At 46.5% G+C, this 15,575-nt stretch overlaps 1 protein-coding gene across 1 annotated transcript in view; it reads right to left on the bottom strand.

Moving 5' to 3' along the window:
- Positions 1-1,084: 1,084 nt before the first annotated feature.
- Positions 1,085-15,575, bottom strand: part of SLX4IP (SLX4 interacting protein) — a 212,998-nt gene continuing 198,507 nt past the window's right edge. The window contains 6 exon segments of the mRNA XM_061435611.1: positions 1,085-2,423; positions 2,425-2,471; positions 2,473-2,585; positions 2,588-2,805; positions 2,807-3,037; positions 4,116-4,219. Coding sequence (XP_061291595.1) covers positions 2,282-2,423; positions 2,425-2,471; positions 2,473-2,585; positions 2,588-2,805; positions 2,807-3,037; positions 4,116-4,219 — 855 coding nt within the window. The 3' untranslated portion in view covers positions 1,085-2,281.

The raw sequence follows: 15,575 nt of genomic DNA, 5'->3' as shown, positions 1-15,575 counted from the left end.
CCCTACTGATCTACAGCTGTGCAATGACACAGCTGTTAAACAACTTTTCTGTTTTTAAATTTCGGCTACACTGGCTTTTCACTGCATTGCACAGGCTTTTCTCTAGCTGCGGCACACGGCCTTCTCTAGTTGCCCCTCATCATGTGGGATCTTAGTTCCCCGACCAGGGACTGAACCATGTGCTCTGCATTGGGAGGTGGGAAGTCTGAAACTCAGTCATCATTATATCCACAAATACACCAAACTCTAAAGCCAAGAATTTTCTTGAAAGATAATCATTAAACATACAAGTACTGGCTTTAACCACCAGGCCCAGATTAACTAATGAAATAAAAACCTGATAAAAACTTTCTCTGGTGCCTCTAGTTCAAACAGCTCCCCCTGGTTCTGGGGCAGGCAGCAGCTGTTGGGATGGCTCTTCCTTATTCCAGACTCTTCCAGGGAGCTCACTGTTTCTTGGCCTATCACCTGGGTTGTTATTCTGTGCCCTCTCTGCTTAAACTATTGCAACAACTGTTTCTATTTAAGACTCAACAACACTTCAGTGACAAGCACACCCAGAAAACGGGTGACTCTGAGAGGGGGCTCAGGACAGACCATGTTCTATCACCTCCTCAGGAGGGTTCTGCCCTGGGCAGTCTGCACTTCCTGGAGGAGTGGACTCCACTCCACTGTGGTTGGTATTCTGCTGGGCTACCTCTTCTACTGTGGAGCCCAGTGAACGGAGGCACCTGGGGGAAGATTAAGAGCTAGGAGGGAAGAGGAAGAGACGTCAGTAGGCAGGGCTACGTTTCTGGTGGGGATGGTGAGGCTGGGGTTCCCAGGAAGGGAAGAAGTCTCCAGAAGAGTCTGAAGCATCAAAGAAGAAGGCCTGCATCCACAGCCAGGCATGGCAAGGAAGACTTAGCTTCACGACCCAAAATAGTGCCATGAAATTCGGCTGCCTCTTCATGAGTCCTGCCCTACAATCTAAGGAAAGGCGAGTGGGGGATGGACAGAATGAGCTGGGAGAAACCACTAATCTTAAGAATGAACTTACACTGTGTCCATTTCCATATTCTTTCATTTTGTTGGGCTTTTTCTGTTCTTTTTTTTTGCTAACTCCTACACTTTGGGGAATATCTTGATTTTCTGTGTTACTAGGGAGGAGGTATTACTTCAAAGGACCACCCAATGTTGAGCAGGAAAAAAAGACACATTTGATGGGTGGCCTTTGAATATAGTTTCCTTCCTTATTTCAGAATAAAACTTGGTTAAGAAAATCTACTGTAGTTGTCCATCCAAAATAAGTCATTGCTATGATTCACTACATGACATTTCAGCAAGCCCATTGGAGACAACAGTGGGTGATCCTGCAAATGGAAGTCTCCTGGTGTGAAATCTAAGCTGCCCTTAGATTTCCAAGGCAGCCTTCCAAGTGGGGAACTGCAAACTCTGCCCACTGAATTCCTCTTGGGCTTGGATCTGTTCTGAACTTCACCAGAGTCTTAAAGGTGGGGGCAGGGGCAAGGGGTAGGGACATGCCTGAACTACAAGAAAGAACAAGCCTCTCTGACGTCTCCCCCTAATGTCAGGCCAAACTATATGTAAATGTCCTGCAACTCTTAGCGCAGTCACAGCTCCCGGGGTGCTGTGGCCACCATGCTTAAGGACCTGGGAACAGTGCTTCACACCCTGAGCCAGGTGCTTCGTAAGTCTTAGGGGTCGTGATGGCTGCATGTCCACACATGGGCCCTGCTGATGCGCTGGGGGCCAGGACAGTCAGGCTGCAGGAAACCAATCCCAAGGGGTCTGCAATTAGCCCGGGGGTTGCCAAACTTGAGCAGGTTTCAGAATCACCCAGTTTCTCATTCTGTAGGTCTGGGTGGGGCCCAGGCTCTGCCTTTCTCACATACTTTCAGATATGACGCTGGGGCCGCAAGCAGATGGGGTGACCCGTAAGCCTGTTCACCACTGCTGCCCGACTCAGGCTGCAGGGCAGGAGGACTGGCCGGCAAAGACAGCATCACGGTCACTGTGCTTCATGCAAGGATGTGACGAGGCACACCACTGGTTTCTTCATGTGCTTCCTCTATGGATGCTGTCACTGCCAACAAAGCCAATGGCTCTTTAGCACTAAAGTAAGTTTCTGATATTAAAGTGTGAACCAGAAAGGAGCGGTGTTGTCAGAACAAGCTCCTGGAGGCTGCTGATTTGAAAGTGAAGCCCAATGCAGGTACATATCTTCTACTGAAAATGATCATTTGAATTCCTGTAAGTCATGGCTTCTAGGCCACACTGCTCATTTGTCCCAGGTCTGGTCACGACATCCTCCACGACGGGGTTGCAATCCTCTTCTGTGAGCAAGTAGCTGCTTCCACCCTTTTCTTTTCTTGGTTGGGCTGCCCTGAGTCAGAGCTAAGCTTTCAGTGTTTGTGGCTGAGTTGTGCCTGCCCTGGCTTATTTTTCGTAAGATGTCTGGAGGAGAGAGTTTTCCAAAACATGCAACTCTTCATTAGATGCAGTTTCTGCCAAATCTTGTTTCAAAAGTAACCCCGGATCTGACAGCTCTCAAGTTGGCAGGACCCTGGCAACTTTGCTTTTCCCACTATTATTTCCCTCGGGGCTAATCGATCACTTCTAAGAGAAACTCTCTTGTGGTGGTCGGCATCTCCCGCAGGGTTGCGCTTCCTGCATTTCTGCGGTGTTCTGGCCCCTCGAGGACTCTGCTTTGGACCGGGGAATGCTGACTCACAGCCACAGACAAGGCTCCTGCTTAGAAGCCCGGTCTGCAACCGCACCCTGGGATGAGGTTTCTGCTGCTCCTGGCCAGGCCTGATGACCTTTCTCCAGCTTCAGAGCAGGAAGCCCCTGGTGGGTCTCAGATGCCTTCCTGTCATCCTCCGCCTGTCCCATGGCCGGGGGGCTGGATGAGGCTGGCAGCCCCCGCCTCCTCCATGCTCCCTCTGCAGCCACCGAGTGACTGGATGCTCCCACACTGGTCCTGTTGCTCCGAGATCCACTCATGGTGCTGCTTTTAGTCTCAGTTCTGTTCACACTAAAACAAACAAAGAATTTTTTGATTTGTAAACCTGTGATGGCCAGGTTTCCCTTGGAATCCCCATGTCATATTTCTTACACTTGAAGCAGGAGGCATGTGTTAACCTCCCTTCTCCTCACCCCCTGGCCAATCTCACAAAAAATCCCAAGTGTCTATTGATATGCAGACTGGATCAAGCAAGAGCTTTCACAGTTTCCAACACACTGGGACACACTTTACTTATTGATCACTGGTTAACAATGGCATTATAATGGAGTTCATATTTTAACTAAGGCAGGGAGGCATTCATTTCAGATGTTAAATATCAACATTACCTATATTTGATATATTGATTTTTTCCCCAGAAGCAAATACACAGAGTCTGTGTGTGTGTGTGTACACACAAGCACGTTCTTCTACGCACACACAAACTTTTCTATAACACACAGAAACTTCCTAAACTTTCCCTTGTCTATAACATATATACAACAGACAATGCAGATTGTACTGTGTGACATTCACTTGGAGGGGCAGGATAGAAGCTGGCCAGGGAGATTTTACAGACCAGAGATTTTGGCATATATTTGTAGACTTGTGAATGGAAAGACGTTTCTTGAACCACCAAACTCAAAATACTGAGGCTGAAATATTTCTTTAGGTTAAGCTTTCATCTGGAAACCAATACATGTATTCATATTCTTACTACAGCTATCATTCTCCCAAAGATTATCATAATGACATGAGGGTCAGAAGAGGCCCCTGAGGAAAGCAGTGTATGTTTCCCGATTTGTCTGGGGTTGCTTGGAAAGTTGTATGAAACACCATCAACAGGTGCTTTTCATCTTCAAAGTGTTTGTCACTAATTACTCCTTGCAACATACCTGTGAAGCCAGGCCTTGTTTCCCACTGTCCAGAAAGCAAGAGAAAAAGTCTGGAAGGTAGAAAAAGTCCCAGCTCTGTGACTTTGGACAGGATCAGTGCCAGAGGGGCTTCTGTGATTAGGGTCCATGCACTCTTGCTGAAGTCTAGCCCTCGTGTTGTGTCCCCATCTATACAGACAGTTTGGAGAGAACAAGATGAAACCCACAGGACCTACATTTCTCGCAGAACGTTTCTCCTGGGCTCTGCCCTGGAAGGAAGTAGTTGTTCCACACGCCCAGTACGATCCCCTGATGCTCTGTGAAGAGCTCTTCCTGGCTGCTGCAAAAGACAACAAAAGTCAACCAGTAATCTGTTAACTGCACAGGAGGAAAACATTTCCATTCCAAATGCCCCAGTGAACAGATTTAGTTTGGTGAGGACAGGTTGAAACTACATAGTGTTAGGTTATTTTAATTTTTTTCAGTCTAGAATGTCCTATGACAAACCTAGACAGTGTATTAAAAAAAGACATCACTTTGCCAAAAAAGGTCCGTATAGTCAAAGCTATGGTTATTCTAGTAGTCATGTATGGATCTGAGAGTTGGATTATAAAGAAGGCTGAGCATTGAAGAAGTGATGCTTTCAAACTGTGAAGCTGGAGAAGACTCTTATGAGTCTCTTGGACTACAAGGAGATCAAACTAGTCAGTCTGAAAGGAAATCAATACTGAATATTCATTAGAAGGATGGATTCTGAAGCTGAAGCTCCAATGCTTTGGCCACCTGACGTGAAGAGCCAACTCATTAGAAAAGACCCTGATGCTGGGAAAGATGGAAGGCAGAAGGAGAAGGGAACGACAGAGGATGAGGTGTTTAGATAGCATCACCGACGCAATGGGCATGAGTTTGAGCAAGAGATGGTGAAGGACAGGGATACCTGTCATGCTGCAGTGCATGGGGTCACAGAGGCGGACCCAACTGTCGACTGAACACCACCACTTCTCTTGGATTCCCAGTACACGTTTCATTCGTGAATGTGTGCCACAAACATGCAAGATGGTGACTCCAAGCCATCCGGGAACTCTCGGCCAGAACCAAGAGCTCTGAGGCCCCGGATGTGACGATGCCCGAGCCAGGTGACCACGTGGCTGTGGGCCTGGCCTTCCAGAGAGAACTGGGGGCACAGTGTCTGTACCCTGATGAACTTCAGAATTCTTACATCTTCTCTATCTATAAAAATAGAGTATGGCCTTTGCAAAACATGTCAGGAGTTCAGCCTTTCAATACTGGTACTTTGAAAACCAGAGTTTGAGATTCCTAGTTACTAAAACACTCCTGAGTTATTTCCCCCTTAAACTAACAGCACTAACATGGTTTTAGATAATTCTTAGGTTATCTATCTATCCTTAAACACGGAAGCTTCATAAAGAAGTAGCTATAAAAAGTACAAATCTCCCAACCATCATCAATATTGACCAATTTCTTTCTTTTGGAAAGTTGTTTCCTTTTGGTTAGCACCTAGATAATTCAGACAAGGTGTTAAATTCTTTCAATTTCTAGTATGTTTCTCAGTACCCTTCTCCATGAAATTTCATAGTAAAATGTTGCTGCCACAAGGAATGGTATTGGTAAGGTACCAGCAGACCTACACTGGAAGTAAGACTGACACGCCAGAGAGCCTAGTAGGCTGCAGCCATTGGAATAATGCCTGCATGTCCCACAGAGCGATGCTATGAACTTCGTCCAATCACTGCCCTGCACCACTGAGCACCAACCTTTTGCTCTCATGAACTCTCCTGAGGTTTAGACCTGGACCAATGTCACTCACGGTCTAGTTATAACCCAAGTCAGTTTTAAGAGTTAGTGAACAGAATAGAATTGGTTTTATTGGATTATACTGCATTTTGGGGCTTCCCTTATGGCTCAGCTGGTAAAGAATCCAACTGCAATGTGGGACACTTGGGTTTGATCCCTGGGTTAGAAAGATCCCTTGGAGAAGGGAAAGGCTACCCACTCCAGTATTCTGGCCTGGAGAATTCCACAGACTGTATAGTCCATGGGGTCACAAAGAGTCAGACTTACAACTCAGAGACTTTCACTTTCACTGCATTTTAATGCTAGTCCCTTTTCTTTCCCTTAAGACTTCCTGTTGTTCAGTCGCTAAGTCCTGTTCCATTCTTTGCAACCCCAAGGACTGCAGTATGCCAGGCTTCCTTGTCCTTCACTATCTCCTGGAGTTTGCTCAAACTCACATCCATTGAGTCAGTGATGCCATCCAACCTTCTCATCCTCTGTTGTCCCCTTCTCCTCCTGCCTTCAATCTTTCCCAGGATCAGGATCTTCTCAATGAGTTCTTCGTATCAGGTGACCACAGCACTGGAGCTTCAGCTTCAGCGTCAGTCCTTCCAATGAATATTCAGGATTGATTTCCTTTAGGACTGACTGGTTGATATCCTTGCTGTCCAAGGGGCTCTCAAGAGTCTTCTCCAGCACAATTCAAAGGCATCAATTCTTTGGCACTCAGCCTTCTTTATGGTCCAACCCTCACATTCGTACAAGAATATCAAAAAAATCATAGTTTTGACTGTACAGACCTTAATGGGCAGAGTGATGTCTCTGCTTTTTAATACACTGTCTAGGTTTGTTGACCCAAAAGTGTTAGTTTAAAAGTTAAATGACAGAGAGAGAGAGAGGAAGAGAGGGAGAGAGAGAGATTGAGATTTATGTGTGAAACGCTTCTAAACATGCCCTGTAAGTACAGTAGATTTTCCCCTTACAACCACACCCTGTAAAGTGCTGTATTTTCAGAGCTGCACAATTAACATAAGGAGCATGAGTCAGGCTTTGAACAACTCTGTGGGAACCAGAAAGCCTTTTGCTATTAGGAATGATGTAAATTCCCCAAGGCTGGAAGAAGTCCACAATGGAGGGAGACAGGGTCATAAATAACAACAATGGATACTGCACAGACCACAAAACATAAGGCCGTGATACAGACACTCTTCGCATCTCACACTGGATTTAACCGCTCCCTCTATTTATTTATTTTTTAAGCTTAAAGAGCACTCTGCATTTCCTATGGGAACTTCAAAAACACCTCTAAAAAACAGGACAACGGACTCTCATCCCGAATTCTTCTGACAACAATGGAGGAAAATGTCCTTGGAAGAGAAAAACAACAACAGCAGCAAGAGTGACAGAAGGAAATGTCCCGCTCAAAAAGTGCAAAGCCTGTGACTTCATATTTTCAAAAAAAGAAAGAAAGAAAAATAAATAAATAAAAAGAAGAAAGAAAAAGGCAAGGCAGGGTCTCCTGCTTACAAATTAAAACCACATTTGGCAATTTGTCAATTTGTCGAAGGAGGCATATTTACATTTGTATGAAGACTGGGTGGGCAGGGGAAAAAAGAGGTTAGACTCCTTCAGCCCTTGAACTGTCAGAGCTCATTAGAAATCTCTCATTCTCACATCTCCAGGGTTATTCACACCCCTTTGTCACCACACTGCAGCCTCCGGTGCCCTGAACACGTACTCTAGAGGAAGCAGCTCTCACCTGGGAACAGGATATCCCATGGGACTCATCCTGATTACTAATGGTGTCTCACATCTGGCATCAAAATGCAACTGTAGCTTATCCAGAGGCAAGACTCTTAAGGCTGTGAAGGTGGCAAGTGCCTCCGGGGCTTACCCAGGTGACCCTGCTTCTTTCCAGATTCTATGTGACTAACGACCCTGACACTATCTGCAAAGAAGACAGACAAACACAACATACTCCAAAAGGCTACTGGTAGGCTGTCCCTGGTGGCTCAGAATCTATCTGCAATACAGGTGACCTGGGTTCAGTCCCTGGGTTGGGAAAATCACCTGGAGGAAGGCATGAAAACCCACTCCAGTGTTCTTGCTTGGAGAATCCCCTGGACAGAGGAACCTGGAGGGTTTCAGTCCATGGGGTCAAAAAGAGTCAGACACGACTGAGTGACCAAGCACAGCACAGCACAGGCTATCCAAAGCCCAGAGAGAGCACCCCATGGGGACTCAGGATTTAAGAAACAGGTAAACCAAGAGGATTGCTTTGGGCCATCATCAATCACCGTGATCCCTCACCACTTGGATGCTAGCTTGGAGTCCAGCTAAGGAATACAATGCTGCAACTATGGCCAGCCCCCTCTCTCAATTATTTATCTTTGGTAGTACGTTGAGGATTGTGGTTTTAAAAATTTCCACCCGTGAAAGTGAAAGTGTAAGCCACTCAGTCATGTCTGATTCTTTGTGACCCATGAAATGTAGCCCACCAGGCTCATCTGTCCATGGAATTTGGGTTGGCTTATAAAGCTGTCCGCATACAGTTTCAGGAAAAAAAAACAAACAGCAGTAGGGCAAGGCTACTGGACCCAGAAGTCTAATTAGGGAGACACCCTCCTCAGCAGCTTGAGCAGCTCATGTGGGTGCCCAGAACAAGTGGTCAGGCCTGCCTCCATCCCTGGGGATGCTCTGGAGACCAGAGAGTGTATGCATATGAAGTTGAGGACAGCCAAAGCCACGTGCTCCACCACGGGTTCAATGTGAAGGCTGAGCAGGTGAATCTGAGTATGGTGGGGTAGGCATTACCTCCAGTGCTGTCCAGTCCAACCTGGGAGACATATTTTAAATTCTTAAATACAAAAGATGACAAAGAAAGTAGCCACCAGAATGAGGCTGTGTTGCAATTCAGGGAAAACCTGAATGAACTTTTGGGCCAACCCAATAGTTAGAAACACTGGTGGATGTTCAAATTACAGAGCAAGTTTAAATCGTGGACAAATCAAGGATTTACTTACTTGAGTACAACTACTTTTGAATAGGATACTGTTGGATTAATGAGGGATGGGGAGTGAAGCTGGACTAAAAAGACATTAAAAATACTCACTCTTAATTTACATCCTCCTCCAGGAGGGCACACAGCACAACTGGGCCTCCCAAAGGCTCTCAGAGGCTTAAAAAAAAAAAAAAAAGATTCCTGAGACCCATCCCTGGAAGTTCTGACTCACAAGATCTGGGGTGGGGCTACGAGAGCTATATTTAGGTTCCCAGGTGACTCAAGGACTGCTGATAACACATGGAAATACGATCCTCAGAGCAGAGTGACAGGTACACAGTGTAGAGTTGCTCACTGCGGCAGCATCTGGTAGAGGGTGGCCCAGGTGTATCAGGCCTCAAAATAACCTGAGGAGTTTGTTCAAAAACATGCAGGAGTCTACCCCAGAATCTACTGCATTTTGGGTCTCCAAAGTGGGGTGGGGTGAGGGCATGTGAATTTTAGGTAAGTTTCCCAGTGATCCTGATGCCCGGCAGAGTTACTAAACTCTTGTCCTACAAGGGTGTGAAACTGAAAACTGAGCAGAGTCATCCAGTCGGCACCACTGGACTCAGGGCCAGCCGCTGCAGGAGGTCCTTGAGGACCTAGACCTGGAAAGTACATGGACCCACAGAACATGCTCTTCCTCTCATGGGGTCCCCATTCCAGCGGGGAGGACAGCAAGCAGACAGACAGTGTCAGGCGCTGACAGTGTCACGAGGAGAAACATACCTCGAAGGGGTCGCTGGGTGGTCAGGGAAGACTGTGGTAGGTACGAAGGACAGCTTTTCCCAGAGATCTGTGTGGAGGGTGGGCCACTTATGAAGAAGAGGGGCAGGGATCAGGGAACAGGGGTGAGGTGCACACATATTGTGTGTAGGTGTGTATGTGTTGATGATGACGGTAAGGCCACTAGAAGATCCCAAGAAAAGTGACTTGGTATTTTGAAAGGATCACCTTGGGTATAATGGAGGGACAAGGGTGGAGGCAGGGAGGCCAGTGATTAGGCTACTGTAATGGTCCATCTGAGGATGACAGGTCTTGGAGGAGGCAGGTGGTGAGAAGTAGTTTGATCGGAAATCAAGGAGACCCAACAGAATGAGCTGATGGACTATATACAAAAAGTGAGAAGAAGAAAAAAAGTTGAGGATAACTCCATGATCTGTGGATGAAGGAAGTTACCCTTTAACCATACAAGAAGTACTGGTTTAAACAGCTTGATGAGGGAAGTTACCCTTTACTAATATAGGAAGTACTGGGGGTGGGGCAGGCTTGGGGAAATGAAACCAAGAAGCCCGTTTTAGGTATGTAGGCTTTAAGAGCTGTCCTGGATGTCTAAATGGAGATGCTGAGCAGGTGGTTAAGCTACAGTTTCCAGAGAGTTCTGTCTGCAGACACCAAGCTGGGAAGTCCACAGAGGTGGTAGGCACTTAAAGGCTTTGTGTGGATGAGCTGCAGGGGGAGTGCCCTTGGGTGAGAAAACAGAGGTTGAGAAGACATGGAGGATTCAGAAAGGAGACTAAGAAGGAATTTTCAGTAAGGAGAGGGAAGAGGCAAGGTAACCTGGTGTCCCTGGAGGCAACAGGAGAAAGGGCTTCATCAACAGTGAAAACCACGTCTAAGCCTGCTGAACATTTAGGACTGAAAAGTCATTAGTAGAGGGTGATTTGACAAAAGTTATTTTTGGTGAAGTGCTGGGACCTAAGTGTACCTGGAAGGGGTTCAAGAGTGAAGCGGAGGCACAGTGGAGACAAGGACTCTCAAGTAGAAATACAGCCTGAGCTGTGCAGGTAACTAAATCTCCCAGAGACCCATGAAAAACAGGAAATCGATGACACCAGTTTTCAATAACACACTGTTGTTGTCACTGAGTCATGTTTGACTCTTTTGTCATCCTGCGGACTGTAGCCTGCCAGGCTCCTCTGGTATATGGGATTCTCCAGGCAAGAATACTGCAGTTGATTGCCATTTCCTTCTCCAAGGGATCTTCCCAACCCAGGGATTGAACCCATGTCTCCAGCATTGGCAGGTGGGTTCTGTACCCTTGAGCCACCAAGGAATCCATATGTTATCTTCATAACAAGTGATCAATATACGATTACTGACAGAGTTTACCTTTGTGGACTGCTTTTGAAATCTGGGGTGTATTAGACACTTCCAGTACTTTCTCACTCTCTTAACAGCCAGATGTGGCTGGTGGCCACAGCACTGGCCAGCACAGGTGTGGATGACACCTTTGAGGAGTTCTGCAGTATAGGGGAAGCAGAGACACAGGGTGGTAGCTGTGGGCCAGGTGGGTAATGGAGTTAGGGATGACTCTGGAGCAGGCATATCTGGCCAGAAGTGACCACCCACTACGTGCGAACCTGAAACTGAGTGCCAGGCACTGCTTCTGTGTATTCACCAATGCCACCTTCAAAAGCGTTTGGGGAGACGAGGAGTTTTGTCACTATCATGTCCCACTGGCGGACGAGCAGCATGGCCAAGCGCTGCTCACCTGAGACTGTGGCTTCTGCTGGGAATGTCATGCTGCAGGCCCCCAGGATATCAGTGCCAGCCGAGGGGCACAGAGCCTGAAGGCCATGAGGTCAGGCACTGTGTGGGCACGAGTGTCACAGCCCACACCAGCCACACCGCCCACCTGCTGCCTGGAGCACAGGCCCCCCTCTCAGCCCCAGCTAGATGGTATGACAGAGCCGCCAAATGCTTGTGTCCAGGACTGTAAAACATCCTGCTAGGTATGAAGGCAATAATGGGAGAAGGGGAAGAAAAGACCCTCAGTGTTGTTAAGAACTTTTCTCACAGTAACACTTAATGTAGCAGTATGGTACTTGCAGTCTTTATCTTCTCAGACTTGGATCCATTTTCTCATGGTTTTATATACGAGTTTCTTCGGATTCTGTTTTATTTACTCCCAAATGAAAATAATTAACAACTCAACCAGGATATTTTAGAAGTAGGTAATTCATGGACTAGTAGAACATGCAGCCTAAGTTACAGTCATAACGTGGCTGTCTCTGAATTCCTCATAATCACATCTGCTGAGAATGGAACACCCAGAACCGATCAGACGGGCTCCATGCTCCCAGGATGCGGGGTGGAGCACAGAGGCGAAGGGGACAGAGGCCAAGGAACGGACCCCTTGATGGCTGGTCCCAGAGCCGGTTCCTGAAGCCCTTTAGAGTTGGTTCATGATTGTGTAGGGAATTTAACCGCAGCGAGGTATACGAAGCACACTTTGGAAACTGGAAAGGACTGAACATGTTTTCTTGACGTTGTTGTGAAAGAAAATCTGATGCCTGCACAGACCACATGGGTTTATAAGAAGGTGAAGGATGCTTTCTATCTGTAGGAAGCTTAGGTGATTAAAGTCCTTTTCCCACCCCTCACTGGGGCCTCACTGAGATTGACAGACAGGTTGTGTCCCTATTTGATGGCACGAGGCCCAAGCGGCTAAGTGTCTCGAGCCACACATCTAGCTGGGCCAGGACTGAGGAAGAAGGCCTGGTCCCCTACAGCACCCTCCCCATGTGCCCGGGGTCATCTGCTGTCCTGGTCACTATGTCACTGTAGTGTCCAGACAGGCCCTTTGTCTTCTCTGAGCATCAGTTTCCTCATCTACTTTTTTTTTTTTTAAGTGGGGGGATAATGATAGTTACACAGTGGGCACTCACCATCTCCTGGAAATGGATTTCTCTCTTAGGGAATCATGTCCCCAAGGTCCTTCTAATGTCCAGGCATTTCAGGAGGTCTCGTGTCCAAGCCTGACTCCAGAGGTGGGTCTGTGACCCAGGCCAGGCCAGTCGAGTCCAGAATTTGTGAGCCTCAGAGAGACACATGGACTGCTGGGGCCTGCTCTCTTCTGCCATGAACCTGGAGCCACCAGGACCACTACCACACACAGGCTGAGCATGTGTCAAACAGTGTGGAAGGCAGACCCAATGGATTGTGAGAAACAGTCCTGATGAAAGTCTGTGCCTCTGATCAACATACTCACAGTGTGGGCTTTTGAGGCACACGAGCCAAAAACCTTCCTTTTTTTCCTAACATTTAGTTAGCCTTCCTGTTCTTTGAAAACTAAAAGGTTTAAGGCTGATATAATCTCTTCTTGGGTTTGCTGCACAGAACAAGCTATTGTATGCAACAGCCCTTCACAAACAATAAAAGTCTTTTGCAAACAATTAAAAGCAGAGCAGGGATTTCCCTGTTGGTCCAGAGGTCAAGAATCCACCTGCCAATGCAGGGGACAGGGGCTGGATCCCTGGTCCAGGAAGATTCCACATGCGAACGGGTAATGAAGCCCGTATGCTACAGTTACTTAGCCTGCATGCCTAGAGCCCATGCTCTGCAACAAGAGTAGACACCGCAATGAGAAGCTCACGGACTACAACGAGAGGCGAGCCCCCACTCACTGCAACACGAGAAAGCCTGTGCATAGCCATTAAGAACCAGTACAGCCAAAAATAAATTTTAAAAATTTCTTTTAAAAAGCAAAGCAAAAGTTATATCGTATTAGCTTATTTGGGGGGGCAAATACTAATATTAAAGTAATAAACAAACTACTTTCAGTTTTTCATGACTTTACAATAATAAAAGCACAAAGGAAAGTTATTCTTGTGTGATGCCTGATGAATTCCAAGTAGCCCAAGTAGAGCGTGAACTACGACAATGACTACAGCCTTGGACTACGATGCAACACGGCCATGTAGAAGCAATGGTCCTAAAATGAGGAAGAGGTCTGTCTCTCCCAAATTTCACTTCTAAGATTTTCTTACATTATTTGATATTTAATAAGTGAAGGCAGTGAAAAGGAAAAATCAGGTGGGATGGAGCAGTCATCAACAATGAAAAGAAACACAGGAATAGACATGGGTGCATTGACTCACTGGAACCACAGCAAACACAGGGAAATGAAGAGCAAAGTGTTATCTTCTGGATCCCACTGTGGCCAGCAGATGCTTTCTTTACATGTGATAATGGTGGAGGGCAGCTGTCCTGAGACGCTATAGAGAGAAGCACTTGGAGAGGGACCAGTCCTCCTGGGATGCCCCCCTGGCAGACACGCCCTCCTCCATCTCAGAGATGAGGACACTGACGACCATGAGGCCTTGTCATCAGCCTAGTTCCCACTGTGAGTGGGAAGCCTTTCTGCTTCAGCAGGCTCCTCTGGCCCCTGGTCCCTCTGCTTCTCTACCCTCACAAGAAAGGACACGTCTCTAAGGGGAAGAGGAGCACACGTTTGCTGATGATGTTGCCACTTGGGTTAACAGCAGACCCCCTAGCATTTTTTTTTAAAAATTTTAAATACTTTTTAAAAGTTTTCATGTCTTCTGAATTAATGACTATGAAGCTATCTTGTACAGACCTTTGGGAGTACCAATAAAATAGCTGCAAAGAATGCTAACCTGAAAATGAAATTAGTGAAAAAAAATCAAGGAAGTGATCTTGCAGGCAGTACACATTTCATAGGGATTTTCCAGTTTATACTTATCTAACCCTCAAGAGCCTAACGATAAATCCTAAACAACCTGGGGCCTTAGAGTTGAGTCTCTGGTGCCACACAAGTGTGACAAAATTTGGACGCTCGAGAAAATATGTAGGTTTGCAATCAGTGCTTCTTAAGAAGGGAGGGTGCTCATCGAGCACTCTGAAAACTAAAGGAGAGCTGTTATAGTTTCACCAGAAAAACATAAAAATTCATCAGATCAGATCAGATCAGATCAGTCGCTCAGTCGTGTCCGACTCTTTGCAACCCCATGAATCGCAGCATGCCAGGCCTCCCTGTCCATCACCAACTCCCGGAGTTCACTCAGACTCACATCCATCGAGTCAGCGATGCCATCCAGCCGTCTCATCCTCTGTCATCCCCTTCTCCTCTTGCCCCCAATCCCTCCCAGCATCAGAGTCCTTTCCAACGAGTCAACTCTTTGCATGAGGTGGCCAAAGTACTGGAGTTTCAGCTTTAGCATCATTCCTTCCAAAGAAATCCCAGGGTTGATCTCCTTTAGAATGGACTGGTTGGATCTCCTTGCAGTCCAAGGGACTCTCAAGAGTCTTCTCCAACATCACAGTTCAAAAGCATCAATTCTTCGGCGCTCAGCCTTCTTCACAGTCCAACTCTCACATCCATACGTGACCACTGGAAAAACCATAGCCTTGACTAGACGAACCTTTGTTGGCAAAGTAATGTCTCTGCTTTTGAATATGCTATCTAGGTTGGTCATAACTTTCCTTCCAAGGAGTAAACGTCTTTTAATTTCATGGGTACAATCACCATCTGCAGTGATTTTGGAGCCCAAGAAAATAAAGTCTGACACTGTTTCCACTGTTTCCCTACCTATTTCCCATGAAGTGATGGGACCAGATGCCATGATCTTCGTTTTCTGAATGTTGAGCTTTAAGCCAACGTTTTCACTCTCCACTTTCACCTTCATGAAGAGGCTCTTTAGTTCCTCTTCACTTTCTGCCATAAGGGTGGTGTCATCTGCATATCTGAGGTTATTGATATTTCTCCCGGCAATCTTGATTCCAGCTTGTGTTTCTTCCAGTCCAGCGTTTCTCCTGCATATAAGTTAAATGAGCAGGGTGACAATATACAGCCTTGACGTACTCCTTTTCCTATTTGGAAGCAGTCTGTTGTTCCATGTCCAGTTCTAACTGTTGCTTACTGACCTGCATACAAATTTCTCAAAAGGCAGATCAGGTGGTCTGGTATTCCCATCTCTTCCAGAATTTTCCACAGTTGATTGTGATCCACACAGTCAAAGGCTTTGGCATAGTCAATAAAGCAGAAATAGATGTTTTTGTGGAACTCTCTTGCTTTTTCCATGATCCAGCGGATGTTGGCAATTTGATCTCTGGT

Source organism: Bos javanicus, chromosome 13, assembly GCF_032452875.1.
Source record: "Bos javanicus breed banteng chromosome 13, ARS-OSU_banteng_1.0, whole genome shotgun sequence".
In the NCBI taxonomy this organism is placed as follows: domain Eukaryota; kingdom Metazoa; phylum Chordata; class Mammalia; order Artiodactyla; family Bovidae; genus Bos; species Bos javanicus.
This window is presented reverse-complemented; position numbering and strand designations above follow the sequence as displayed.